General features: G+C 50.1%; 1 protein-coding gene across 8 annotated transcripts in view; it reads right to left on the bottom strand.

The window, feature by feature from the left end:
- Positions 1-26,175, bottom strand: part of FUBP3 (far upstream element binding protein 3) — a 52,287-nt gene that overhangs the window by 2,338 nt on the left and 23,774 nt on the right. For 3 of the 8 annotated variants that reach the window (XM_084797530.1, XM_084797531.1, XM_084797533.1), the window contains exons 3-17: positions 22,187-22,220; positions 19,874-19,923; positions 19,429-19,500; positions 18,148-18,205; positions 16,121-16,283; positions 14,783-14,881; positions 12,669-12,773; positions 11,305-11,407; positions 10,663-10,763; positions 7,298-7,439; positions 3,695-3,855; positions 2,873-2,946; positions 2,523-2,594; positions 2,310-2,386; positions 582-653 (exon numbers count right to left, since the gene is read on the bottom strand). In XM_084797530.1, the coding sequence (XP_084653656.1) occupies positions 582-653; positions 2,310-2,386; positions 2,523-2,594; positions 2,873-2,946; positions 3,695-3,855; positions 7,298-7,439; positions 10,663-10,763; positions 11,305-11,407; positions 12,669-12,773; positions 14,783-14,881; positions 16,121-16,283; positions 18,148-18,205; positions 19,429-19,500; positions 19,874-19,923; positions 22,187-22,220 (1,383 nt within the window). The remainder of the gene's footprint in view (positions 1-581; positions 654-2,309; positions 2,387-2,522; positions 2,595-2,872; positions 2,947-3,694; positions 3,856-7,297; positions 7,440-10,662; positions 10,764-11,304; positions 11,408-12,668; positions 12,774-14,782; positions 14,882-16,120; positions 16,284-18,147; positions 18,206-19,428; positions 19,501-19,873; positions 19,924-22,186; positions 22,221-26,175) is intronic. The other 5 variants (XM_084797535.1, XM_084797536.1, XM_084797532.1 and 2 more) reach the window with 4 other exon arrangements.

Here is a 26,175-nt window from a genome sequence, read left to right as displayed (position 1 = left end):
GCGGTTGGTGTTAAAAAGGCCCTAAGTACTTGGAATGCAAGCTAAGAAGGCATGGGGCAGGCCCCTGAACTCTCCCAAGTGTCCCCATCCCCCCTAGTGATGAGACCACCTGACCTGCCTGATAGTCACCAGAGCAGCTCGTGGCCCAGAGATGTTTCCGCTTCCAAGGCCAAGCAGCTTTAACCTGGGCTTTCCAACTGGCAAGTGATGGTTCTAGGTGCAAGGTGTTGCCAGGGGAGTCCTACACTAGACCTGGAACTGACATCACTCTGGAGGCATTTCTGTGTTGGCATCCCTCAAGCCAGAAGTGGCTGCTGGTATTGTAAGGAGAATGAGTTCCACAGGAAAGACAAGCTGCCAGTACCCAGTGATGTGGCAGCTCCACTCTCTGTACTGTGACCTCTTGGCTGCACTGACATGGCCCCCAGAAGACTGAGAACACATCCAGGAGGCACTGGCCATATCTGTTTTCCTTTGATAGGGCATGAGGGAGAGACAAGGCTGGCACCTAGACGCAGTCCCAGAGAGGGTATAAACCAGGTGACATTGGACAGCAAAGCCCACATGGTGGCTGCACTCACTCTGCTTTTTGTAATAGTCCTCCCAGGCCTTGCTGTAGTCGGGCTGGCTGCTCTGTGGCTGGCTCTGCTGGCCTGTGCAGAGAACAGAGAGCAGTCAGGCCTTGTTCATGGACTCCCACCTTGGGTCACTTTGGCCCCGGCCTGGAAGGCACAGTCATCACTGAGCAAGGCTGCACCCAGGGGCTTTAGGAGGCGAGGCTGGAAGCCAAGGACGCCTTACACTTTCTGGACCTAGTTCGCGATGGACGAAGTCCAAATGGTGCTGATGCCTTATGAGGCCCCTCAGGACAAGAAAGGCGAGAGGGTGGGAATTCCCTGTGTACAACATGAAGCCAGAGACACACATGTGTGGTGATGGTGCACATGCCAGTGGCAGAAGCAAAAGCCACCCAGCTGGGGTCTTGCATGGCCTGGCTTTTATTTTTCCCCCATGGGAACAGCACAGAGCCCTATGTGTGTCCTTCCCCACTGTTGTCAGAGAAGACAGGAATGAGGAGACACCGAGTGAGCATCAAGGCAGCACTAGGCTCAGGGGCAGATAGGCAGAGGATGAGGCGATGAGGCAGGGATGAGGGCTAGCTCACCAAACCCCTCACCTCTTATCAGAACCCATCTTTGACAGGCACAGGGATGTGAAGAACGCGCCACTCAACACAGCTCAGCACAGTGGCTTTTAATTTTGCCATGCTAATTAACTGAAGACCAATGGCAGGGGAGGGGGCATTGCGGAACCGCAGGGAGGAACAGCTTCTGTTCTCGTCCCTGCAATGTAGGGTAGCGCACAGGATTGCTTCCCACCCTATCTGTGCAGCCAGGAACTCTATGGACACAGGTGGAAGCAGCTGGCCTGGTCACCACCCACACCCAGGCCAACTCACTGGGCTTCAGGTTCTACTGGACCCTGACCCTAAGTGCTCGCTCCTCTTGGAGACATGGGGAGCAGTAGCCTTCCCCTCAGGGCTTAGTCTGGGAACACTGGGGCGATAAGGATCACGATCCTGCCATCCTCTTGCCGTGGGGACTATATAGATCAGAACAGTATCCAACCGCCCAGCACTTGGAGAACAGCGCGACAGCAGAGTGTGAGGAAGGTGAGAGTCAGGGACCCAGTGCCAGCAGCTCAGCAGAGCAAGGCTGGTCTGTGTGACAGGGTGGACACTGGGCACTTGTTCCCTGGGAACCACCTGTCAGAGTCCAACACTTGTGCCATTGGGTTTGAGGGAGGGAACAAAACAGCCGAGCTTTCAGGGCTTGTAAATCCTTCAGTTGCTGTCTGAGAAATGCAAAGCAAAGCAGAGCGTAGCTGGTTGCGCCAGGGTAGAGATGGAGAGCCGCTGCAGGCTATACAAGCCCTCCTCTCAGCAGCGTAGCCCTTGTCTACAGCACTGTCGACACAAGAAGACTAGGTGAGAGAGCAGAGTGCAGGGAAGCTCTAGGCTAGAGCTTAGGCCTCTCAGAAACAGAGACAGGCCAGACTCTGGTCAAAGCACAGCCACTGCCATTTCCAGCTCTGTCCCCACCAGGAGGTCACGTGAGCCAGGGAAAGCAGCCTCATCATCTTCTGTGCGTTCCCACATGCTGGGCCTGCTGGGCCTCCATCTCTGGGGAAGAACATGCTGCAGGACACCAGGAGTGGGACAGAGCAATCCCACCCTACTCCAGCTCCTGGCTCTGTGAGTCTAAGCTGGCCACTTGATGCACATTCTCACCCTCTTGTGACTCACTTACTTGGGACTTGTTGTGTGGGCTGCTGCCAAGCCTGGTAAGTGCTGCCCCAGCCTTGGGTCAGAAAAGCTGGAGGGCCACTGTGGATGACAGAAGAATCCTTCGTGACAGCACAGGCCACAGAGTCCCCCCCTCCCTGCCCCCCCTTTCCAATCCTCCTCTTCATTGTCTGACTCCCTCACCCTCCTCCTGTCAGAAGGACAGTTGATCACCTACCTCACAGGGGTGCTGTGGGGGTTCCCGTTAACTTTAGCAGCAATGTTGGGGAAGCCCCTGGGAGGAAAGGTGCTGTGGAAAGGGAGGAGGCACTGTGGGTCTGCCAGAAGGGCTGCCCTCTCAACCCACTCCCCTTTACCCAGGCAGTGTGCACCCTTGCTAAGACTGGGACCCCACGCGCCTCGACCTCTGGGGCTTTACCCTGACTGGCCAGTGACCTATAGAAAGGAGATAGGAAAACACACACAACGCTGTCCCTGGCCAGACCTGGATTAGCACCTCAGAGGATCAGGACAGAAGAGGCTGGACAGGCAGTGACCCTTCTACCAGGGCGGAGGCAGAAGACTCACTTTTGATGTGGCGCAGCTGGTGGCTGGCTGAAGGGGCTCTGTCCGAAGGCTGCAGGGGCTCCGAGGCTGGTACCCTGTATGGGCACACAGAAGCTCTCACCCATGTCACCTTGTCACCTTGCCCTCTGCCCAGGCCCGCCCAGGGAAGCCCACTATGGGAGGCAAGTCAAGTGACGGAGACAGCTCTGCGCTCATACTAGCTTCCTTCCCCCAGCAGACAAGGTCTGCAGTGGTGGCTCCCCTCAAGTGACCAAGACCACCACACAGCCAGTCCTGGCACCACCACGATTGCCCTGGCATGTCGCCCTGGGGGAGGACCAACCTGCTTGACTCTCCCGTCAATTTAGGCTGGCCCAGGGCTCTTTCTGCCATTCTACGTCCCCATTGAGGTGAGCAGTGGCCCATCTGTCCTCCATCAACACTCCCTTTCTTTATCTGCTTTGAGGTGCCTGAAACTAAAGCCAGAGTCAATGAAAGCTGCCTGTAGGGCTGGTGGCCAGGGTGACGCCTGAGGGAGCCTGGGGGCAGTGCTGGGAGAAGACTTCGGTCCGGCTGCTCATCTATGCCTGCAGGGACATGCCTGGAGGTCTGACTGCTGGAGCCTTGGCCAGTCATGCCAGAGGCTTCTTTCATTGCATCTGGGCCTGGCATTCCCTGAGCCTTGGACTTTCCCTTTGGCAGAGGAGGAGAGGCTGTCCCCACGTGATGCAAGGATGGAAAGGCACAGGAAGCATAAGGTTCTTGGGGGAAAGCAGGTACCTTGGACATCCAAAAGCAAATCCAGCTAGTATAAGCCAGGTGGGGAAAGGCCCGTGTACGTACGCCAACTTTCTCATCTATGAGATGCCTGGCCACCTCGATCTGCTGAGGAGCACCCCTGATGGTAAATATCCGCAGGTTGGGGTCGGTGTTGGGAGGGGGGTTCCGCTGAAGCTCCACGTGTGCACCTGATTGCTGGTTGATGCTTTTGATGTTCTCGCCCCCTGCAGGCAGGAGACGCAGTTACTGGAGCAGTGGTGGCTCAGTCTGTGTCTGTGCTTAGGGAAGCTGACTCTTACCCACGAGAGAGCCACCTTTTTCTGCTTACTGCACCAGGGCCCCGGCTTTAAAGTCCAGGGCTTCTTGTTGGCAAAATTAGCTATCTGGAGTGAAGGCGATCGTCTGGAGTGGGATGGAAGCCTCTGTGGCCACGGGGACCCCACACAAGGGTCTGGACCCATGGTCCTTGGAGCTGCTGGCCACTGAACTCATTTCTGCCTTGAAGTCTACCAGGAAAGGCTGACCCCTCTCGGTGTGAGACCAGAGACCTGATGCCAACCACACACAAGGGGGGCCTTCAGCCTGGATAGGAGCTGCCCTCCCTCCACAGGTCAAATGTGGGGCCACAGCCCCAACAATGCCTGGAGCCCATTCTGGCTTTCGGTACCACACCCTGTTCCCTCTCAGGTCCCTCTGCCTTGGTGGGGGGATGGGTCCAGACAGAAGCAGTACAGAGGGGGAGGAGGCGGGACGCAGGGCCTGGATAGAAGAGGGTGATGGTGTTCTCTCTGAAAACCCGCAAGTCTCAGTCTCTTAATGAAATGTGTGTAACAAAAACTCCACCAGCCAGTGAACAATGACCCAATTCTTCTGAAAATTCACAGAACTCAGAGGTCTGCTGCATCACTTTTGTGAGAACAGAGCACAGCCAGAGCACAAGGGAAACCTGGAGCACAAGTTTTACAACACTGAAGACAAAATGCTGAAGGTCTGGTATGAGGGGAGAAGGGAGTCCCATGTGCCCCAAAGCAAAGACTGTATTAATGTTGGGCTGCGTCTACCTTTCCAATCAAACCCAGCGTGAAACGCCACGTGTACCACACTGCAGCCTATCCCAAAGCTCTCCTTTATACACTCCAACAGTCGCTATTGCCCCAGCAGATGGAGTTCATCTACGCATTCTACCAAGCCAGTGAGGCAGCGGCAGAAGGGAAAGACAGCACAGACAGGCTTTGCCTTCAATTGTGAGAGGGCCAAGAAACAAAAATGGAGGTGTCCTGGTGAGCCAGCTGAAGGCAGGGCAGCTGGGCTCACTGAAGACAGAGTAGAGGCTAATGGCTAAGTGTTCTCTGCATGCCCACAGCTCCGGGGCCCTTTGTCAGAGGCCATAGCCTTCGTAGTCTCTGCTCCATCAAGGGTGAACTGCTTTGCTCCCGATCAGATTCTGGGGATGCAGTGAGGAACAAAGAAGCAAGGCCGTGTCCACAGGCACCTGCACCTGTCTAATCTCAGGTGGCCCTTGGCCAGCAGGCAAGAGTGAGCGTGCCTGAGACTGAGGACCGGCAGGCATCAGACAGCAGAGCCCCCAGCAGCCCCACCTTAGCCAGGCCATCAGCCCAGGATGCTGGGCTGGGAGACCTCAGGAGCATGCTAATTGGGTATAAATGCACTGCGAAGCTGCATGCGGCCAGAAGGAGTTAATTTAAGTTCATCTTCCTTCAAACTGAGGTCACTAGCTTGGCACATGGTGGCTGTCTTGGGCTCATTCAGCAGCCCGCTCCATTCTTCCACCTGATGGGGGGCAGAAGTGACCCACCAGCGGCCCGGCTGGATGTGAAATCGTAAAGCAATTAATCAAAGCTGCTAAATGGCCTGGCTGACAAGAGCAGGGCTGGCCAGACTATCTGTCAATGTTGCTGTGTTTATCATGGAAATCCAGCAGGGGCCCGGGAGGCTGTCCAAGGGCGGGAGTTGGGAGAGCTCTGCCTGGTTGCTTGGGCTCTCTCTCCTTCAGCCACATGCTTTTCCCAAGAAAACGAAAACAGTGCACATGAAAGACCCTCTTCTCGATTACCTCAGTTTGTGGTGGGTCCTGACTGTTACTAAACATCTCGCTCTGGTACCCCTGTCCTCTAGGAGCCACTTGGTGGTTCTGTTGAGAATGGACAATGACACCAGACACACAAAGATGGGGTGCTTCTGGCAGGGTTTGCTGAGACACACTCAAGTGAAAATATTACTGACAAGATGGTTTTAAAGGGGGGCTGGAGAGATGGCTCAGAGGTTAAGGGCACTGACTGCTCCTCCAGAGGTCCTGAGTTCAATTCCCAGCAACCACACGGTGGCTCACAGCCATCTATAATGTGATCTGGTGTCCTCTTCTGGCCTGCAGGTGTAACATGCAGACAGAGCACTGTGTTCATAATAATAAATAAATGTTTAAAAAAAAAAAAGAGATGGTTTTAAAGGTCAGGACATCCACCTCTGATGACTTGCCTTTAAGTGTCAGGTGAATTTGATGTCTTGGTACAGACAATGGGCTGGGGGTGTGTGTGTGTGTGTGGGGGAGAGTCTATCATTCTAAGTAGCTAGCAGGGTTTCTGACACATGTCCCAGAAAACAAAACCAAACTGCACCATCAGTCACCATGCTGCAATCCTAGAACCCACGGCAATGGTTCTCAACCTGTGGGTTGCGCCTCCTCTTCGCAGTTGCATGACCCTTCAATGGGGTCACACATTAGGTTACCTGCATGTCAGATATTTACATTAATTCTGTGGCTGGGGTCGGCACACATGAGGAGCAGTGTTAGCAAGGAGAGAACGGTGCTCCAGAGGCTGACAGAGGAGGGTCAGCAGGGAGAGGCAGCCTGGGTGACCTGGTCGCAAACCAAAACCAAAGCCCTCCCTCATTGTTCCTACCATCCAATCAATCATCTGAGAAGACACGGATAGAGGAGTCTACAAATCCTGGGGGTCAGTGGTGGTAACACCCACTCCTGCTCCCGAGGACACAGTCCCTGTAGTAAGAAGTTTGAGGGCCCGGGGAAAAGACATTTTCTCCCTCTACTGTCAAATGAACAATGAAGGAAAGCACAAAAGCCAACGTCAAACAGAAGTCCTGCTGGCAGCACAGGTCAGCTTAGCGCGCCCAGGGAGGCCAGCCAAGACGAGGCCCATGGCCCACTCTGCCCGCTCCTTCCAGGAAGGAGGGCACCATGTAGGCAGAAATGAGGCTTTGCACCTCATGTTCCAAACTGCCCCCAAACGTCAAAGAGCAAGTAGTAAACCAATCCCTACGCCCAGCACAGGTTGTCTGCATCACTCAAAGGCTCTCAATCTGTCCAGGGCCCAAATCCAGGGAGGCAGAGCTAGCACTCGTATTAGAAGCACGCTGCGGCAGGCGTGAATAAGCACGAGTGCTGCTGACTCACCACAAGCAGGTTCGCTGCAGTCCACAGGGAAGCGCCCGAGACCCGCAGACCTTCCCCACCCCTCTCCAGCAGCTGAACAGATCCAGGGGGCAGGTAGAACTTCCTGTCTTCCCACAGTCAAACATGGGCTTTGCCTCCATCATGACAAGCCAAGACAGGGACCGCAGAGGGTGCCAAGGACATAGGTCTGAGAGTTGGCTTCCCCTCCCTTGAGCAGCTGAGCTGCCTCTTACCTTTGCCTATTACAAGGCCACACTTATCAGCTGGCACTGTGTATGTAATTTCCTGGACACCACCAGGAGTGCCCACGCTCCAGTCACTTCGGCCTCGGCCTCTTCCTCTAGCTACCGCAAGGCCTCCAAGGCCATCTCTTTCCTGGTAAGAACAAAGGTGACAGTGAGGATTTTTGCCACTGCCATCTGGGGTGAGAAGGTTAAGTGACAGGATATACCCAACACTACACACCTCACCCTCAACACTTCAGACTTGGAAGCCTGCAGCAAAATAGATCAATATTTTGTTACAGAAAGACACACGTGGGCATCCACACAGCATCTACACCCATGCCTGAAGCAGGAAGCCAGAACTCTGTGCTGAAGCCTGGATCTTATCTGCTGCATTTTCCTCACAGGGCCTTCAAGATGAGGGCTGACCTGAGTTGAGGCTAACTACTGTTGGGTCTGTGGAGCAGATAATGGGTGCTACAGAGCGACAGGCGGTTGGAAGTGGCAGGAGGGGCAGTGCGTGACTCAATTCACCCACAGTAGACGACAGACCAGTCACTGCACTGCAAGCTGCAACATTTTGCTGTCAGGCCAGCAGAAAGGATAACAGGAGTTTTAAAAAAGCTCTTGGGCTGGTGAGATGGCCCAGTGAGTAAAGACTGCTGTCCTGAGTTTGATCTCTGAGACTCACCTGGTAGGAGAGATCCAAATTCTGAAAGCTGTCCTTCAACTTTTACACACAAGCAGTGGCATGTCAACATCCACAAACAATGAATAAGTACAAAAGCAATTTTTAAAAAAAAGTAGTTTTTTTTTCTTTCTCCCCTTGAGATAGGGTCTCTCTGTGTAGCCTTGGCTGTCCTGGATTTGCTTTGTAGACCAGGTTGGCCTCGAACTCACAGCGATCCGCCTGCCTCTGCCTCCCAAGTACTGGGATTAAAGGCCCAGCTAAAACAAAGCAGTCTTAACACCCAAGAAGGCATAGAAAGATCCACAAGAATAATTTCTTAGGAAAGATGGGTCGTGCACAGCAGCTGATATCCATAACCCAAGAATACCTGGGGGTGAGGTGGGGGCTGAGGCAGAAGCACTGTGAGTTAGAAAGCCAACCTAGCCTGTCTTTAAGAGTGAGAGACAGAGAAACCTAGAAAGGCCGGCCCAAGGCTGGGTACGTCTGGGAACCGGAGTGTCACTCTTGTGGGAGGAGCTCTCCTCCACTCAAAGGCAGCAGGCCTCATTCCTCTCTGGTGTTGGGCCAGGCCGAAGTCTCTCAGGGGAAGCAGCTCTGGCACAGTGAAGAAGTCCTGCCAAGTACACAGAACTGCACACTCACCCAGAAGCTAAGCCAGCACAGTGCCAAGCTAACTAGATGGAGTCTGACACGTGAACAGGGTCCTCGGAGGGTTTCTGGTCGGACTGTGGCATAGGCAGCCAGCCTTCCCAAGAGGCTGGATGTGAGGGACACACAAAAAAGGTAGGAACGATGACAACAGGCCCTAAGAAGCCACCAAGCCCCACACCCAGGTGCTCGGGATTGAGCAGGAGGCACACATTTACAACTGAGAAGTAACCCTTCACTGAGACTGATCTGGTGCTGCCAAGACAGGCGGAATCCCTGCAGGCACCACATGACTTGTCAGAGGTCAGGGGTTAATGGAGAAACAGGCAAGACAATTTCTAATATGCTACTCAGTGACTCTGATGTGTCTATGGTCAGTGATGTGGTGTCAGTGCTGCACACCTAGAGGACGTGCAATTCTACCACTGCGTACATGTTCTCCCTCAGGTTAGCAGATGCTAATCAGGCCACACAAACACACTTACATTCTAAAGGCACACTTGGAACCAAGTGTGAGAACAGGACTAGGGGCATAGCCCCTGGAGTCCCAAAACTTAGGAGGCTGAGGCAGGAAGATCATCATAAGTTCAAAGCCAGTCTGTGCTACAGAGACAGGCCCTGTACCAATATGCGCCCCCTCCTCCCGCCCCCAACCGCAAGCATCAACAACAAAATCCAAGTGTACGAAGAGGTCCTGCAGCACTTCCTGTATTCCATCGCATATTGTTTTTTATTTCAATTTTATGTGTATTGGTGTTTAGTCTACATGTTTGTCTGTGTGAGGGTGTAAGCTCTTAGAGCTACAGACAGTTTTGTGAGCTGCCATGTGGGCACTGGGAATTGAACTCAGGTCCTCTGGAGGAGCAGACAGTGCTCCCACCTGCTGGGTCATCTTCCATGTTGGTTTTGCATCACACATGCCTGACTGCTGGGGTGGGCACCCTGCTTGGCATTTATCCTGTCAGGCACGTGCAGCCTTTACACTGTGACACCACCATCCACAAAGCTCATGCTTCAGAACCACAGAACTAGGACTAGGCAGACACTCAGTGGCTAAGAGCACTTGCATTTTTGGTTCTCAGCACCCATGCCAGGTGGGTCACAGTTACTTCTGACACCAGTTCCAGGGGATCCAACATTGTCTTCTAGCCTCTATGGGTATTGCACACACATGTGCTACAAACACAAATGCAAACACAATTACCCAAACAAAACGCTAAGTAAAAACAAATTTTAAAAAATCTTGAGCTGGGTACAGTGGTGCGCACCTGTGTACCCAGGGAGGCAGAGGCAAGCAGATCTCCATGAATTCAAGGCCAGCTTGGTCTACAAATTGAGTCCAGGACAGTAAAAAAAAAAAAAAAAAAGACAAACAAACAAACAAAATCTCAAAGGTAGGGTTGGAGAGATGGCTCAGCAGTTAAGAGCACTGTCTACTCTTCCAGAGGTCCTGAGTTCAATTCCCGGCAACCACATGATGGCTCACAACCATCTGTACCGGGATCTGATGACCTCCTCTGGGTGTGCACGTGCACATGCAGATAGAGTACTTATACACATAAAACAAATAAATCTTAAAAAAATAAAAACAAAAACTTAGAAGCTTTATTTCATAAAGGTTGTAATTTTGTGTTGGGCTATACTTATAGTTAGCATGCACATAGCTTGTGGGCCACAGACTAGACACAGTTGTCTCTGTAGACAACACCCAGGGCATGTGAGACAGCTCACCGGGCAAGGGTGCTGCCACCAAACCTAACAACTGAATTTGATCCTCAGGACACACGTGGTGGCGTCTCCAGAGAACTGTCTGCCACACTCATGCCATCATGCCATATGCAAAACACACACACACACACACACACACACACACACACACACACACACGAAATAAATGTGTAGTGAAAACCTAGATTCTGGGTGATAAAGGCAGGGGTAACAAACCAGCAAAGAAAAGCACAGGCAGGCAGAGGCAGATATGGAAAAGTCTCTGGCTCTAATATGGTGCTGCCTAGACCCAGAGTGCTAGACCCACCTGTGCTGTGAGAATGAGTTCGTTGATGATGTGTGCTGCATGCTGACACCGCTCTGGAGGGCCCATGACCTGTGCTGCTCTTTCTGGACTAATTCCGTCGTCTGTGGAATCAGATGAGAGAGGGCAAAGAAAAGTCCAAGGTCAAAGAGCAAAGAACGTTTCCGAGTCTAAGGCAGTGTGATGCTGAGTGTGCCTTTTAACATGTTTCAGGGAAACACCCAATCACTGTCAGGTCCAGATGAGCCAGCACTTGGGAGATTGAGGCAAGACAACAATGAGCTCAAGGCCAGCCTAAGCACTACAGTAACATCTTTGCCCCTTTCGTGAAAGGTGTTTATCCTTCTTTGTGCCATTAAATTGTCTCTGATTGTATAAAATCTAAAAGGTGTATTTTGTAAAGGAATCTTCACTCAGCAAAATTACAAACTGAAAATGTGATACTGAAATCTTCATATTTTATGTGTGTACGTATGTGTGTGTGTGTGGGGTGGGGTGGGGTGGGGGAATGACACTAGAAACCACAGGCCAGAAAGAACATCAAGTGTTCAACCAAGGCAGGGCATGATGAACAGGGGAGGAGACAGAGATTGCCAAAGAGAAATAAACCACCACACACACTGTCTAGGTCTAACACAAACCAACCTGGTCTGAATTGGATCCTCACACCAGCATCATTCTGGATCTTTTTAATCATCTCTCCGTTTCTTCCTATGACAATCCCAACAGCAAACCTAGGTACGGACACCTAGACAAGAGAGACGACCCATCAGAGCTTCTGCATACGCACTGCACAGACGGTGGATCCCCTAGAGCTTGAGTTACAGGTGGCTATGAGCTGTTGTGTGGGGGCTGGGATATGAGGCCAGTGCTCCTAAAGATAAGACTTTAAAATAAACAACATAATAAAGCCACTTTTTTTCCTTTTAGAACAATTCTGTGATTGATTATATTGCTCACAACTATAAAAAAAAAAAGTATAAAATCTGACCCAAAAAAGTTACAAAAATAAGAAAACGCCTACAGAGAAAATATATAGAATGATCATCTTATTTCCCAAGTTCTGTGAAATGCATACAAATATATCGCACTAGCTATCCCCGTGGCCGTTTATAGTCTTCTGTTCCTCAGCTGTCAAACTATGGTAAAAAATGCACAGGTGCAGAGCCCCATGGCATAAGACAGTCATATGATCATCATCATCAGCATCTAGACTCAGCACCTACTGGTCACCACAGAAACTCTGTACCACTGCTTCTAGAGAGCTCTCCATGTGACTCTTCCTCATCCACAAGGGCCACTGTGAATCTGACTCATTGCACCAGGGTTGATGTTTGTTTGTTTGTTTTTAAGTAAATAACTTTTTAAAAAGACTTATTTATTTATTATGTATACAGTGTTCTGCCTACAGGCCAGAAGAGGGCACCAGATCTCATTATAGATGGTTTTGAACCACCATGTGGTTGCTGGGAATTGAACTCAGGACCTTTGGAAGAGCAATCAGTGCTCTTAACCACTGAGCCATCTCTCCAGCCCTAGGCATGATGTTTGTATGTTGTGGCTCAAATGAAAATTGCAGGATAGATTCTGATACCATCTCATCAATAAGACTCCAGGTTTGAAACAATCACAACTCATGCCACTGAGAACTTGGATTTTGGCCCCTACCTGGACATCAAGTTAACTTCTAAAGCAAAACTGAAAACCAGAGCAGTGACCTGGCCTGTAATGCAGCTGCTTCTCATGCTTGGTCCTTCCTCACACCCTTGAGCCATATGCGTACTCTTAATTAAGAGTTTGGAAGACAAGACAAAAACTACATCCCAGTTTGATGTTCAGGAGCTGAGGCAAGTACGACCAATCATTTTTGTGCCATACCTTTTTTTTTTTTTTTTTTTTGAGACAGGGTCTTATCATAAGTAGCCCTGGCTGGCTTGGAGCTTGTTATAGAAACCAAGCTGGCTTTGAACTCAACCTTGTTTGCCCACTGACTTGTGAGTCTGGCTTACCTCTATACTACCTCCTCCTGCTCGGGAGGCAAAATCGCCACGCACACCCCGGAAGTCAGCCTGATCTTTTTCTCGGATGATCTCTAGGACCATTTCTCTTGCTTGCTGTACAAACAAAACCAAAAAGTACCATTGGGAAAAATCTTAGAAAAGACAGCAGCAGGTGAAATGCCAGTATCACAACCAATGGGATTCCAAACTGTGAAGGTGCTCAGCTGCCGGCAAGGATGAGAGCTCTTAGGGGCGTGTTCTTCATATGACCCTGACTCTGAGGTTCAGTCCCCCACTTTACTTTCAGCTGGGCCAACACAGCTAACGTATGGTAGAAAACTCTTCCAGTGGCCCCAAGAGTTTCTGGCAAAGGCTCCCTTGAAGCCAGAGAACAGGCAGGACAGGCCACAGACACAGCTCCTGCCTTCAGAACTCTTATTACCTTGGCTTTTACATTGAAGTGCTAGGGTGGAACCAAGGACCATGTACAATCCCAGGCATGTGGTATGTGACTGAGCCACACCCCAGGCCAGAGGAACTGCCACAGTCACTGAATTCTGACTAAGATGGCCTCATAAAATTGGGCATGGTAGCCCATGCCTTTAATCCCAGACAGGCAGGTTGCTGTGAGTTCGAGGCCAGGATGGCCAAGGCTACACAGAGAAACTCTGTCTTGAAAAAGCCCCAAACAAAACAAAACAAAACAACAAAAGATGACCTCATAGACCCGAAAGCATGAAGTGGATCCCACTGTTCTCTCCCAAAAGGTAAGTGCATCCTTTCACACCTGTTTTTAATACAAAATGGGCTTAGTGCTTATTTACCCTGCCCAGGACCTTAGGTTCAATGCCTTAAAACTGTAACCAAACAGAAGGAAAAAAGAACTGAAGACATTAAAAGTCGATTATTTCCCTGCAAATTTATGAAGAAAGGTCAATAAAATATGAGTGTTTTCCTGAATAAGACACTTTGCAGGAGGCTGGACATACAGGTGTTGTAGAGTGCTTATACTACACACAAAGCCACAGGGCCAGCCCCTAGCACCGTGTAAACTGTATGATACAGTGGCTCACACTTGAAAACCTGACTGATGGGGGGAGAAGGACGATGACAACATAAGTGTGTACATATGTTTAATATTAGTATGTGGAAGCCAGAGAACCACCTCAGGTGTTGCTTCTCTGAAGCTGTACACCTTGCTTTTATTTTATTTTATTCTTCAAGACAGGGTTTCTCTGTGAAGTCCTGGCTGTCCTGGATCTCAAAGATCCACTGCTGCTGCCTCCTGAGTGCTGGGATTAAAGGCGTGCGCCTCTGCCAGCACCACCCCAATGCCAATAGTCTTGAAGATGCACAACAAGTTAGGTGCAGAAAGGAGACAGGCTGCAGATGACAGAACACTAGATTTCACTGACAACATATAGCCGCCTACACCTGCATTTCTGGACCAGCAAGAGCCACAGGCTAGACTTTCTCAGCTCAGGACACTGTGCTGAAGCCACACACATGCCTGGGCTCTGGCACTTGTTCTCATCTGCACCTCCACCTGGCCTGGGTTTAAGCCCAACAAGGCTAACAATATACTCAGCATCATCTGCAATATGAAAACCAGTGTAGCTGGGCATGGTGGTGCATGCCTTTATCCCAGCACTAGGGAGGCAGAGGCAGGAGGATCACTCTGAGTCTGAGGCTAGCCTGGTCAACAGCCAAGGCTACACAGAGAAGCCCTGTCTCGAAAAACAAAACAACAGCAGCAACAGCAACAACAACAGAAAAGAAAACCAGTGTACACTGTCCCAGGCAGCAGCCCGTTCTTATGTGGCCCTCACACTCTACCAGCTGTTGACAACCGCCTGGGTTAGACCAGCAGTTCTCAACCTGTGAGTGGAAACACACGCCCTGGGGGTAGGCACTGACCAACCCCTGTGAAAGGGTCAAAGGCCTAAGACCACCAGAAAACATAAAAAAAAAAAAAAATTTATAATTCCTAACAGTAGCAGAGCTATAGTTATGAAGCAGCAACAAAGTAAGTTTATGGCTAGGGGTCATCACAACATGAGGAACCATATTAAAGGGTTGCAGCCAGTGGGCTGGACAGAGCTGACCCGTGAGTTCCTTCCTACCTGTACTTTAAATGGATCTCCAGTGATGCGGAGAGGCTTGTCTGCTCCTGTGGGCAGTGGGCCATCCTGGATCATGACCATTTTCACACCTGTTCGCTCCTGTTGGGGAACATGCAAGCACACAGCCCTCAATGTCATGGGCAAACGCTCAATGCCTTGCGAAGCAGGACTGGGGAGTTCATCATAAGTCTGTGTCTCACCTCCCACAAGGTGGATCCTCACCTGGGCCCAGGCTGGCTTCTGGGAATGCTGACACACATCACGTAAGACAAACTCCCAATGTACCCATCCTCTTTACCATATCCGGAGTATCTAAACTCTAGCCTGCTGTTCCTACAAGTGCTATACACTATGTATTCTGCTTATTGTTAGCTGATGACAACCTGTGCCCACCATGCAATCAAGCGCCACCGCACCCCCACACCAGGCACCGATGAAATGGGTTCTGAAACCGTCCAGAGGCCCAGGGCTAATTGGCTGAAATGTCGGTTCTGTGACACCAAATCCTAAGCTTTTACAATTTACTGTAGGTTGTAGGAGGACTTCTGCAATCTGAGGCCTGGGGTATGATGCATAGGTGGTTACCTGCAGCTGTGAAAGCCCCAGAGATCTAAGTCTGTTCAGAACTGAGCAGAACTGCACTCTAGGGCATGTCTACCCATCCTGGGGTCAGCGTGGATGCTGTCTGGAACATATACACTGCCTCATCTGGGGATGTTCACTCTCAAATATTATTTATTATTTAATTTAGTTTATTGAGACAGGGTTTCTGTGTGTAGCCTTGGCTGTCCTCAAACTCACAGCGATCCACCTGCCTCTGCCTTCTTGAGTGCTGGGGTTACAGGTGTGTGCCACCACACCCAGCTTCTTTGTAATTTTTAAAGATACGGTCTTGCTATATATAGCCTTGGCTAGCCTCCAACATACAATCTTCCCACCCTAGCCTCCTAAGTGATGAGACTCCAGGCCTGTGCCACCATACCTAGCTATTAATGAACCCCTCCCCCAGGCCAGGGCCTCATGTAGGCAAGTATGAGCTCAAACTTATTATGTAGCTTAGGCTGGTCTTGAAGTCCTGATCCTCCTGCCCTCAGCCTGGGTGCTGAAATTCCAGGTACATGTATACGCACCCCTAGTCTGTCTTAGGAGCATGAATTCAACACTAACAAAGAGCAGACTTCAGGAGCCCTGACTCCAGGCTGTCCCATGGTATCTCTCCTGCCCCAGACATTTGGCATCAGCACATGCCATCAAAAGGAGGGATCCTGTCCCATGTGAGGAGAGCTTTGGAAGGGAGCCATGGCCCCACAGTGTGCAAGGCCAGGCCAGCTCACGCACCTGCAACTGCTTGATTGTTTCCCCTCCTTTGCCGATGACCAGACCCACTTTGGACGCAGGGATGAGAAGCTCCTGGATTGTGCTGTTGCCATCTATGTCATTGTGAAAGCCAGGTCCATTCCGACATCGGTCCACAATCTGCCCCAGGAGCCGTTTGGCTTGTCTTGAAGAGGAGAAAAATCACAAGAGACCCAGCATTAAATGGATGTTTAAGGTCTTCTAGGAAGGGAGACGGAGCCAGGGAAAGCACAAGGAGTCAAGGCAGCCCTCCATCCAGCTCCAGCTCCTGCCTCACAACCTGGGAGGTCTGAACCATCCACCATGCTACAGAACTGCAATTCAAAAGCAACACACAGCACAGCACAGCACTTCAGTTTCCATGTGGCGGCTCAGACCAACGTCAGACCCCACCCTACGTGCCTGCCCTCTGCACCTGCTTACATCTTCACAACGGCCTGCCTACTTTGAATGTCAGCAGCTCTGGTAAGAGAAAGCTCCTCTTATTCCTTTGTCCATCTCTCTTCCCCAGCCCAACACAACCCTCACAGGGAAGCACTCAGCACACTTGTTAACAAGGGTGAGGGAAAGAAGGAGCGACGAGAAAGACGGAAGAAAGCAAGGGTTAGTAGCCACGCTTGAGCTCCTCAACTCCAAAGTCTCCCTGTGGCCAGCAACACTGCTTTAGGACTTCAGCTAAAGCCACATCTCCAGTGTGGTTCCCGGGCAGGAGGGGCCGTGTCCTGCTGCAGCTGTATTCCAGGGAGCACCCAGAAGGGATTTTGTGCTTCACACCCCACTATCTGTCTTCATTTCTGCAACGTGGCAACAGATCAACCCAACCCACAATGTCACATGTTGGGCCAGTTTCCTTTTCTGCACCAGAATCTTCCCTGGCTGTTACTTGCAGAATTTATTGTTTAAATCATCACACACCAGCTACTTTTTTTGTTCCTCTGATAGAAACAGTTTGAGCAAGCAGACAGGCTGGCTGTGCTGGAGAAAGATTCCTTCTAAAGCTTAGCTCTCAGGCCTCAGCTCCTTGGGCGGATACAAAGCAGGAGTGCTGAGGAGAGTGGAAGGATGAGCGGCTTTTGCAGTCTTGAGCCTTTGTGTGCAGAACCATCTTGTGGACTCTCAGCTGCAGCAGCTTTTTAGTATTTTGCTAGTGTACTAGATTAACCTGTGCTGGAAAAATGCTGTGACTCCAGCCCAACCATCCAGCATGCCCTCTAATGCACACCTGCCAGCGGTGTTTATTCTGGTTCACCGCCTGCAATGTTATAGCCGAGCAGGAGAATTTAAAGCCATCTAGGCTCCCTGAGAAATGGAAACAATAAACCAACCCTACCTACTGAGCCAGACATAATCTCAGCCCCCACCCTAGCAAAACACCCCTGGACAGACTGGAAGAGGAAAGCCATCCACTCCAGCCTGCACTCTCCTCCCAAGGAGGGACCTGGGCTTAGGAGCTCTGTGTTTGGTACAAGGCTCCGAGCAAGCATGTACCCGGGCAGGAAATCGAGGCAAATCATCAGGGCTCTTGCCAAGGACCCGCTGCCTGTTTCGCAGGGCTCTGTGAGTGGAGCAAAGGTCACAAAGAGTGGAGTCACTTGGTTCACAAACATCAGAAGGGTAAGCCGATCAGCCCGCCCAGGAAAAAGGCCTGGTGTTCAGCTCTCTGTGGCTCACAGAGTGACCAAGTCCTCTGACCCTTAGGGTATGGGCGGTGTTAACAAGGAGGTGGGTGATTAGCGTGCTTGGCCAAGGTAGGTGTCCACTGCCGAGTCCCTGGTTTAGTGGACAGGTCATGACAGCCGGGAGGCAGTCTAGGCTCGTGTGTTTCAGGTAACCTACGAGCGCTCTCTCCTGGTGTGGTAACCTCCCAGGCCTTTCTCCTAGTGGAGGTGTGCTGTGGGTGGATTCAGCACAGATTGACAGTCTGCAGCAACAGTTTTGCCCTTCCATTTCTCCTCACTTGGGGAAGGAGGAAGAAGAGTAAAAGGAAAAAGTAAATAAAACAAACTTACTCAATACTTTCTGGGGTTCCGGTAAGTACACAGGGCCTCTCTGGAATCCCAGAACTCTCTATAAGAAGAATCAAGAAGATGAGGTGTGTTGGTGGGCATCAGGCAGCTGTGTGCCTCTGCCTCTGTGTGTAGACTGTCTCTCTGGGGCTGGTTCCTACGCCATCCCCACAGAAGCGCAGTCTCCCAAAAAGACCAGTTTGCTTTGCTGGGGGACGTAGAGACTGGGTCCCGCCAGGGAGCCAGGAGGGCACAGCAGAGCTCTGCGGTCAGTCCTTGTCACAGAGCTCCACTCACCCTGGCCTCCCAAAGGCTCCTCAGCACCACGGACCTCACCATGCCTCCCTTACCCTGAGCGGAGCAGCTTCATGGTCTCAGGGAAGCACACTGCGCTGAGATGTGTTAGGAAGGGCTTCATAAGCACATAGGATTATAGCATTTACTGTATCCATTATCCCAAGAAATTGGCAGCAGGGATGTGGCACTGGCCCTGGCCATCTAACACAAGAGGAAAATCTGTTTCCAAAACATGACTGATTCTAAAAACTCCTTCCTCAAAACACTGAAAGGGGGAGCTGGGGGTTTAGTGTTTGCTTGCCTATGTATGTGAGGCTCTGTTTTCAATCCCCAGCTCTGTAAAAAAATGAGCAAACAAAACCCTCAAGACAAACAGCTAACAACAATTACTGCCTTCCAGACACTGCAGAGAGTATCTTATAAATGACCAACGTTTTCTACTCGAATGTCTCCAGACCCTTCCTGTCAAACGGAAAGAGGTCACGCGCAGATGACATAATAAAGCTACAACTAAAATAAATAAAAACTGTTCTTCAATCAGTGTCTTTCAACATCAAATGGTCAAAACTGAAACAATGTTTTGAGAGGTCCTAAAAGGTGTTTGATACACAATCAGCCAGGACCCCTACTGTCCTCTCTCCACAAAGTGGAGGGATGGTCTTCTACAGGGAAGCTGGGTGCAGGCCCCGCTATGCCTGGCATCACATTCTGGTGCAGAAAACACAGGTCCTAGCCCAGCCGGCAGGTGTTAGGCAAAGGCCATGCTGGCCAGAGTTGGGTGCTGCCTTAGACGGCAGGTGTGCGCCTCATCTCCAGGCTGGCTTTCGCTCTGGTGCGCAGGTGGGGTCCACTCCAGAAGTGCAGAACAACAGACAGCAACCGCACATACTTACCCTCGCTTTTAAACAAAAGCAAAGACACGGAATTCTGGAAACTGTTGTGCAACACTGATTCTACTAAACGAATCTATGAGAAAACAGCCCTTACCTGAGGCAATCTGAATTTTGCAACCAGATTCTGCTTGAATCCGTGAAATCTGCTCACCTCCCCTGCCAATAACTGCAACAGAATGAGCAGGGTCAGAATGTGCCTCCCCCTCCACACTGAACCATGTGTGGATGGCTCAATTTACTCAGCAAACACACTCAGCTCACAGCTTACTACAAGCCACCTCTGGGGAGCCCATCTCAGCCCCTGGGCACCACGGCAACAGAAACTGCATGTGACACACAGCAGGGAACAGTGTTTTTAGCTGAGGTGAGCTAGGGGTGTCAGTGCTCTGGATGCTACTGACCTTAGTGCCTGCAACACTCTCACAAGCACTCTAGCACAGGTGACATGTTCATAAGAGATTATAAACAGACAAGCACTAAGGAAAAGTTACAGGAAAAACAGGTAACAGCTATGGGGAAAAGACAATGCAGATACTTACTGAATCCAACCATTTTATCAGGCACTTTGAACTCTTCTGTAATTACTGCCCTAAAAACAAAGAATGCTTTAGAAAAAGACAGAATTCAAAATTCTATGGCTACCTTAGATCCCCAAGACAAAAGTTTAAAATAAAACATGTTGATTTGGCCCTTCCCAAGCACCCAGAGAGTTATCATTCTGGGGGCCCTTTGGTCAAGCCTTCCTTGAGAACATCAAGGCCTCCCATCTCTAGTCAGAGGAGAAGCATCCAGACCCTTAACCAACTCCTTCCTCAGCTGCTTGTTGTGCACACAGCTGTGCACTAGTGGCAGAGCCGAGCAGATGGGTCGTCACCCCCAGGACAGTTACGGTCTGCTGGGGTGTGCTTTATGAGGGTGTGCTCTCTAGATAAAAACAGAGTCAGCATTTTTGGTGTCCTGATCTGTCTGTTTCCTGGCCTCCCTCCAATATAGCTATGTCTTCTAAGGTAGTATGTGCCCAAGAAAACCAGCACCCTGCAGAGCCTCATCAGTGTTGGCCAGGACAGCATGACCACCTCACTCGTGCTGTGAGACACTTTTGTTAAATACTATTCTGTCCATCAGGAGCCTTCAAAAAGCAAACAAAACAAAACAAAAAAGATTCTACGGCTCTTTCAAACAAACTTTGAAACGTAGCTCGCAGTGTATTGTGGACAATATCCAATTGCCCAGCATCCCAGAAAGCAATCAAATCTAAACATTTACCTTAGGGGATGCTAAGTACAAGTAGTTAAAAAAGCATACACGTGAAAGCATCCTCACACAGCTGGACTTTACCATCATGGAAAGGATCGAATGCAGCCCATGTTTTCAGGGGAGTGCAGCACTTAGAAATGCACCAGCATCAACAGCATTGCCACCACACCACCACGAAAGGAGTCGTCCTCAGCCTGTGTGTGCACAAGGGATCTCTCCCCACTTCTTTCCCTCCCTGGAGCAGTATAAGCATACTCCCAACTCATACAGGGCCAATTCCTGGCATCTACCAGCTCCCAAGGCCCAACAACCCCTGGCCGAGGCCAGGCCTGCCAGGGTGTGCTTCAGCACTGTTGGGAGGAGCACAGCACCCTGTACCTGAGGCTGAGAGCTGAGCTACTTATGAATGGGTAATGTCAGGGCTCGTCAGCCCTGTGTGGGGTGCCCACCTAGCATGCCTGCTGGCAGTCCTAAGCTTATCTCCGGCACTTAAAAGAAAACCAACCCCAACAAGATCCCTAAAATTCCACTACCACACAATGGAGAATACCAAAGAGCTGGGCAATTCCACAGCCCCCATAACACTGGCCCTCAGTCTCAATCTTTAACCTCCCTCCAACCTTCCTCCTATATACCTCTGGCTGTCCTGGAACTCCTATGCAGACCAAACTAGCCTTGGACTCACAGACATCCCATCTATGCCTCACAAGTGCAGGGATACAGTCGCATGACACCACACCCAGCTAAGGCTCTATTCTGAAGGCAAGGCAGAAACTGGTCTAAGGCACCTCAGAAAAGTAGCATGCTAATTACAGCTGAACAGGAAATGCTTATCAGCACGTCATACTAACAACTTCACAGACTTTATTTTATCTCATTAAACAAATAAAAACACAAAAAAGAAAATCAGGTTAAACCTTCTATTTAACCAACACTTAGTGATGTTTCAAACTCCCCAGCATTTGTGTAGAACAGAGGGCAGAGCTAGAAGAGAAGCAGCACCACAGTGCCCTGGACATTCTTGCCCTTCCCGTGGCTGGCACTATGGCCAGATATTTTTTATCTTACAGATGGGTCTTTTTTTTAAAGCTGAGGTCTTTGTATCCAAATCCTCAACTTAATGGAGGGCTACAGGGGAAAAGAGAGGGAGAGAGGATACTAGGCACTTAGCCAAGATTCTCCCAACAAATCCCCCAAACCAGGCACATCTCACTTCCAAAGCCCCATACACGCTTCACCCATTACTGCATTCTTCTTCTGTGAAGAGGCTGAAGATCCTGAGGCACTGGGAGTGATAGAACCAGCAGGACAACGCACAGCCTCCTTTCAAATGTAACCTACAGTGGAGGAGAGCAACTCCACCATTGTCAAAGTCCCTCGAGGCTCAACAGGGGCTGGTGTAGTGTCTCTATCAGTCTGTTCCTCTGGCCCACACTGCTTTGGAGAGGGCTGGCAGAAACTGTGGGTCTTAAGGAAATCTAGCCCCTGGCTTCCCACACTCCCAACCTCTGACTTGCTAACACTCCAGTGCAGATGGTGGATCAATAAACAATTAGAAATGATCAATAAATAATAAAACATAACCCACTGCTTACCTTTGATGTACCAAGGCCCCTAACTGGTTACCTACTGTGGCAAAGAGAAAGAGAAAAGAAAAATCAAAGCATTAGCACGGATAAACTAACTTCATCCTTACCCGAATTCTTACTGTTCAGGGGTGGGAGGGAGACAGAAAGAAAGCAAACAGTAATTTAGGCTCAGTGGCTGAAATGAATGCGTTATGTGATATGAAACAGGAGGGGACATCTTGCTCAACAGTCCCTAACCCAGTGTCCAGCTGAACGAAGGATAAGAAATTGATCTGTGTGTCCACATGCTGAGAGGCCTCAGAGGGAAACCTGTTTGTCCAAATCCTGCCCTCTCCCTCCTGCTTGGCATCCAAACCCAGCCAGGATACTCAGGTCCTCCCTGCTCTTTTAAAACCAAATGAGAAGATTTACCACCTCCTTGGACGCACTGTTGAGGACTGCTCCATGGCAGCTGTAGTCGCTAAGAACTCACACATATGTCCCTATTCTGTCACCAGGCTCCTCCCTCCTGCAGCAGCTCCTCTCGCACATTGCCAAGAGTCAAGTGCCAACAGCCTCACTATCAGAACAGACTCTGCAACCACATTCCCAGAGTGGCTCTCAGTCAGGCTCCCTGGTCTAGTTTCTGTCTCTCAGCTATTGATGTGCCCCTCCTTCACCAGCCATCAGCAGAAATGGTTCTGTGCTGTTTCTCTTCTAGAAAATGCAGTTCAAGAAATGCAGTCAGCAGACAAAGGGTGGCTATAAACCCAAATAGTTGAAAACAAACTGAATGGACCTTCTGAGATGCTAAAAGAGCATTCAAACATATGTCTCTGGGGAAAGCAGGAAGGCGTCGATCACACCAATGTCTGGGAAAGGAAAAGGCTTAATTAAGATCACTAACTGGGTCCAGTTACCCTGCCATCCTCTGGACAGTAGAAGACCATAAAGAGACAAAGGAAAGCAAACCAGACTGAGGCATTCTGAAAGAAGAGAAAGCAGAGAAGCAATATAGCAAAAAGTAAAGTATTGAGTTCACTGAAGCTATTGATCCAGAAAAAGAAACAAACCATATTCCATCTGGATCAATAGCGAGATGATGGTCTGCAGCCAAAGCACAGCCACTGTACACTGTGAGGCGCTTATCTCAGGGAATACAGTTTTTAATCGACTCTTAGAACTTTCTTTGCCCTTACTCAGTGCTCCATTCCCATTCGCATGAAACCTGGACACTCTCCAGCTTAGGAAGGGAATCCCCATCATGGGCTTTGCCCAGGAGCTGTCTACCGCCAAGGAAAGGGACAAAACAAAGTGCCAAAGGAAAGGGCAAGGGCTGGGGCTTGTGGGCTACACAGCTGCTCTACCCTGTCATCCCAGTACTCAGGAGGCTGCACCAGTCTTAGCTACACACAGAGATGTCAAGGGCAGCCTGGGCTAGAGAGAGCCCTGTTTCAAAGCAAAGGTTAGCTTCCCCAATTCCCTCAGAATTCCTCTACTAGAGGGTGACTACAGAAGAACTAAACACCCACAAGGGAATGCAGTCCTCAGTGAGAGCTGGGTGGCTGCCTGCAGGCCCCTAGCTCAGAGACAGCATAGGGTGATGATCTTCAGCTATGACTGTCTCTGACAAAGAAGCAAGCCACGGAACACAGCAAAGGGCACTGTGAGACTCACTGGAACATTCGAGGACTTCTGTTCAAACACCACTCAGTGACAGCCTGTGCTCATAACCACAGAAACTCTTTTCTATTGGCAAGGCCCACGTCATGGGCCTCTCTGACAAACACCAGAACTAACCCTGCGCACACCATCATTCTTAGACACACAGCCTTCGAGGGCCTCGGCCCCACAGGACAGGACCAGAGTCCACCAAGTCAATGCTTGGCCTCAGGTGAGCTAAGAAGCCCAAATTCTCTCCCCTCTCCACGCAAGCACAACACAGGGCCACACATGTGTGGCTCTGGGCATCTGTCTTATTGGGTGCCTGTAAATGAAACCAGCAGCGAGAAAGGACGTTGGCACTGTATATGCAACTGACATGTTCTGCTTGGGTCTCCTCTGTCCTCCTTCCAGGAAAGGTCACACTAACGAGGCAAGCAGGACACTTAGCACCTCACTGCCTAAGTCCCCTCAGTTCAATTCCAGCACATTCACACAGACAGCGGTTCTCACTGACCCTGCACAACACACAATGGAAATAGCCTGGGATGATGCTAAGGGGACATAACTTTTCAAATATGAGGTAGCTGACAATACAAAAATTTTTTTCTAGCCGGGTGGTGATGGCACATACCTTTCATCCTAGCACTCTGGGAGGCAAGAGGCTGCAGGATCGCTGTGAGTTTGAGGCCAGCCTGGTCTACAAAGTCCAGGACAGCCAAGATACCATAGAGAAACCCTATCTCAAAATACCAAAGGGGTAGGGGGGAGGAAATCAACACTCTGCTAGTTTCAGCAATTGAAAGAAAGCAGGAAGGAAAGAATGAATGAACGAATGGTGGCAGACATACTCTTTCTCATAAAGAAAAGAGTTACCTTGTTTTTCTCTCTGCAAAGAAATGCTAGCACAGTATCACTGGACAATAAGCCCAGCTTTATAATAAGCAGCAACTTTAATAACCATCTGTCCCTCCTGTCCTTTAGACCCCAGGTGTTTTGGACAGACACCAGAGAGCAGCTCCAGCAGGGAAAAAATGGCAAGATTTTTATGTTCAGCAAAACCACAACCAATCTCCTCTTCAGTTTTGTGTTGTAAGTCTGTATTTGTGTGCAAGAACACTTTATGTGCACTGCAGGCTTCATGGAGGTTCAGAAGGCAAGTCCAGGATGCCATGCATATACACTCCAAATTCACAGGCCTTCTAGCTCCTGGGGAGTGCCGGCATCACAGACTCTGCACACAGAGCCTGGCTTTATATGGTTCTGGAGACTCGGGCTCTCGTGCCCTCACAGGCAGCGCTTACCTTCTGAGCCGCCCCTCAGGCCTCCTCTCCAGATTCTCAACAGTCCCCTCCCCTTTGGCTGTGTCTTTTTTATTATAACCAGCCCTTTCCCAGTCTCAGTTAAGGTCAATGATACCCAGGTGAGGGGGACACAAAGGCTTCTTGTGTCCTACAGAACAACTCCTGTCTCAGGCCAGAGAGCACTCCTTTGGCAAACCCAGCTGAAAGGCCTTGGGCAAGTAATCTATTACTGACTGTTTGTCCTTTTTTGCAACAGGGACTCTCTATGAGATCCTGGCTGCCCTGGAACTCACTATAAACCAGGTAGATCTTGAACTCATAGAGATCTGACTGCCTCGGTTTCCTAGTGCTGGGATTAAAGGTATGCTCCACCATGTCTGGCCTCCAATTACTTATTTTTGAGAACTGAGAGAAGGGTGGTAGAGATGGGAGAATTGGGGCTCCAGGCCTGCCTGGTGTACTTGGTGACACTCTCAACATAAAAGAATAAATAGACCCCCGTTTAACAGTTCCTCACTCCTAAGGTTGCCTTCTTTCCCGAGTCCTAACTCAACAAATGTAGGTTCTGCCCAGGCCCCAATCCCTTCTTTGGACACAGAACACTTGTCCTGACCTTCATCTTATTATTTTTCCAAAGACACCTCACACCCCATGCAACTGCTTGCCAACCTCCATGAACATGTCAGTTTTCTCAGAACCCTAACTACAAGGCATGGCTTTCTCCTCTTTGACATCCTCCTAGCGGCTGTGAGCTACAGCCAGTGTGCCCTGCAGTTTCTCTCAGACTGGAACACACTGGTCTACAATTTTCAAACAAAAAACCTGCTAGCCCATCACTCTGGAGGTAAAGAAAGAATCTGGAGTTTGACGCTATCATCAAAAAGTGCAAGTTCAAGTTGGTTTCAGTGTCACTCCTGCTTCCTGAGAGCAGAAAAGATGAGGATGAGGACCACCACCAGCAGCAGCAGCAGCAGCTACATGAGGTCCTGCCCCGCCACACCTGCTCTCCTGGCTACCAGGGAGATGCTGTCAGTAGCAGCTTCCAGGGCA

This window comes from Acomys minous (genome assembly GCF_964271855.1).
Source record: "Acomys minous genome assembly, chromosome: 10".
NCBI classification, from domain to species: Eukaryota; Metazoa; Chordata; class Mammalia; order Rodentia; family Muridae; genus Acomys; species Acomys minous.
The sequence above is the reverse complement of the archived record's forward strand: the minus strand, read 5'-3'. Positions and strand labels throughout refer to the sequence as shown.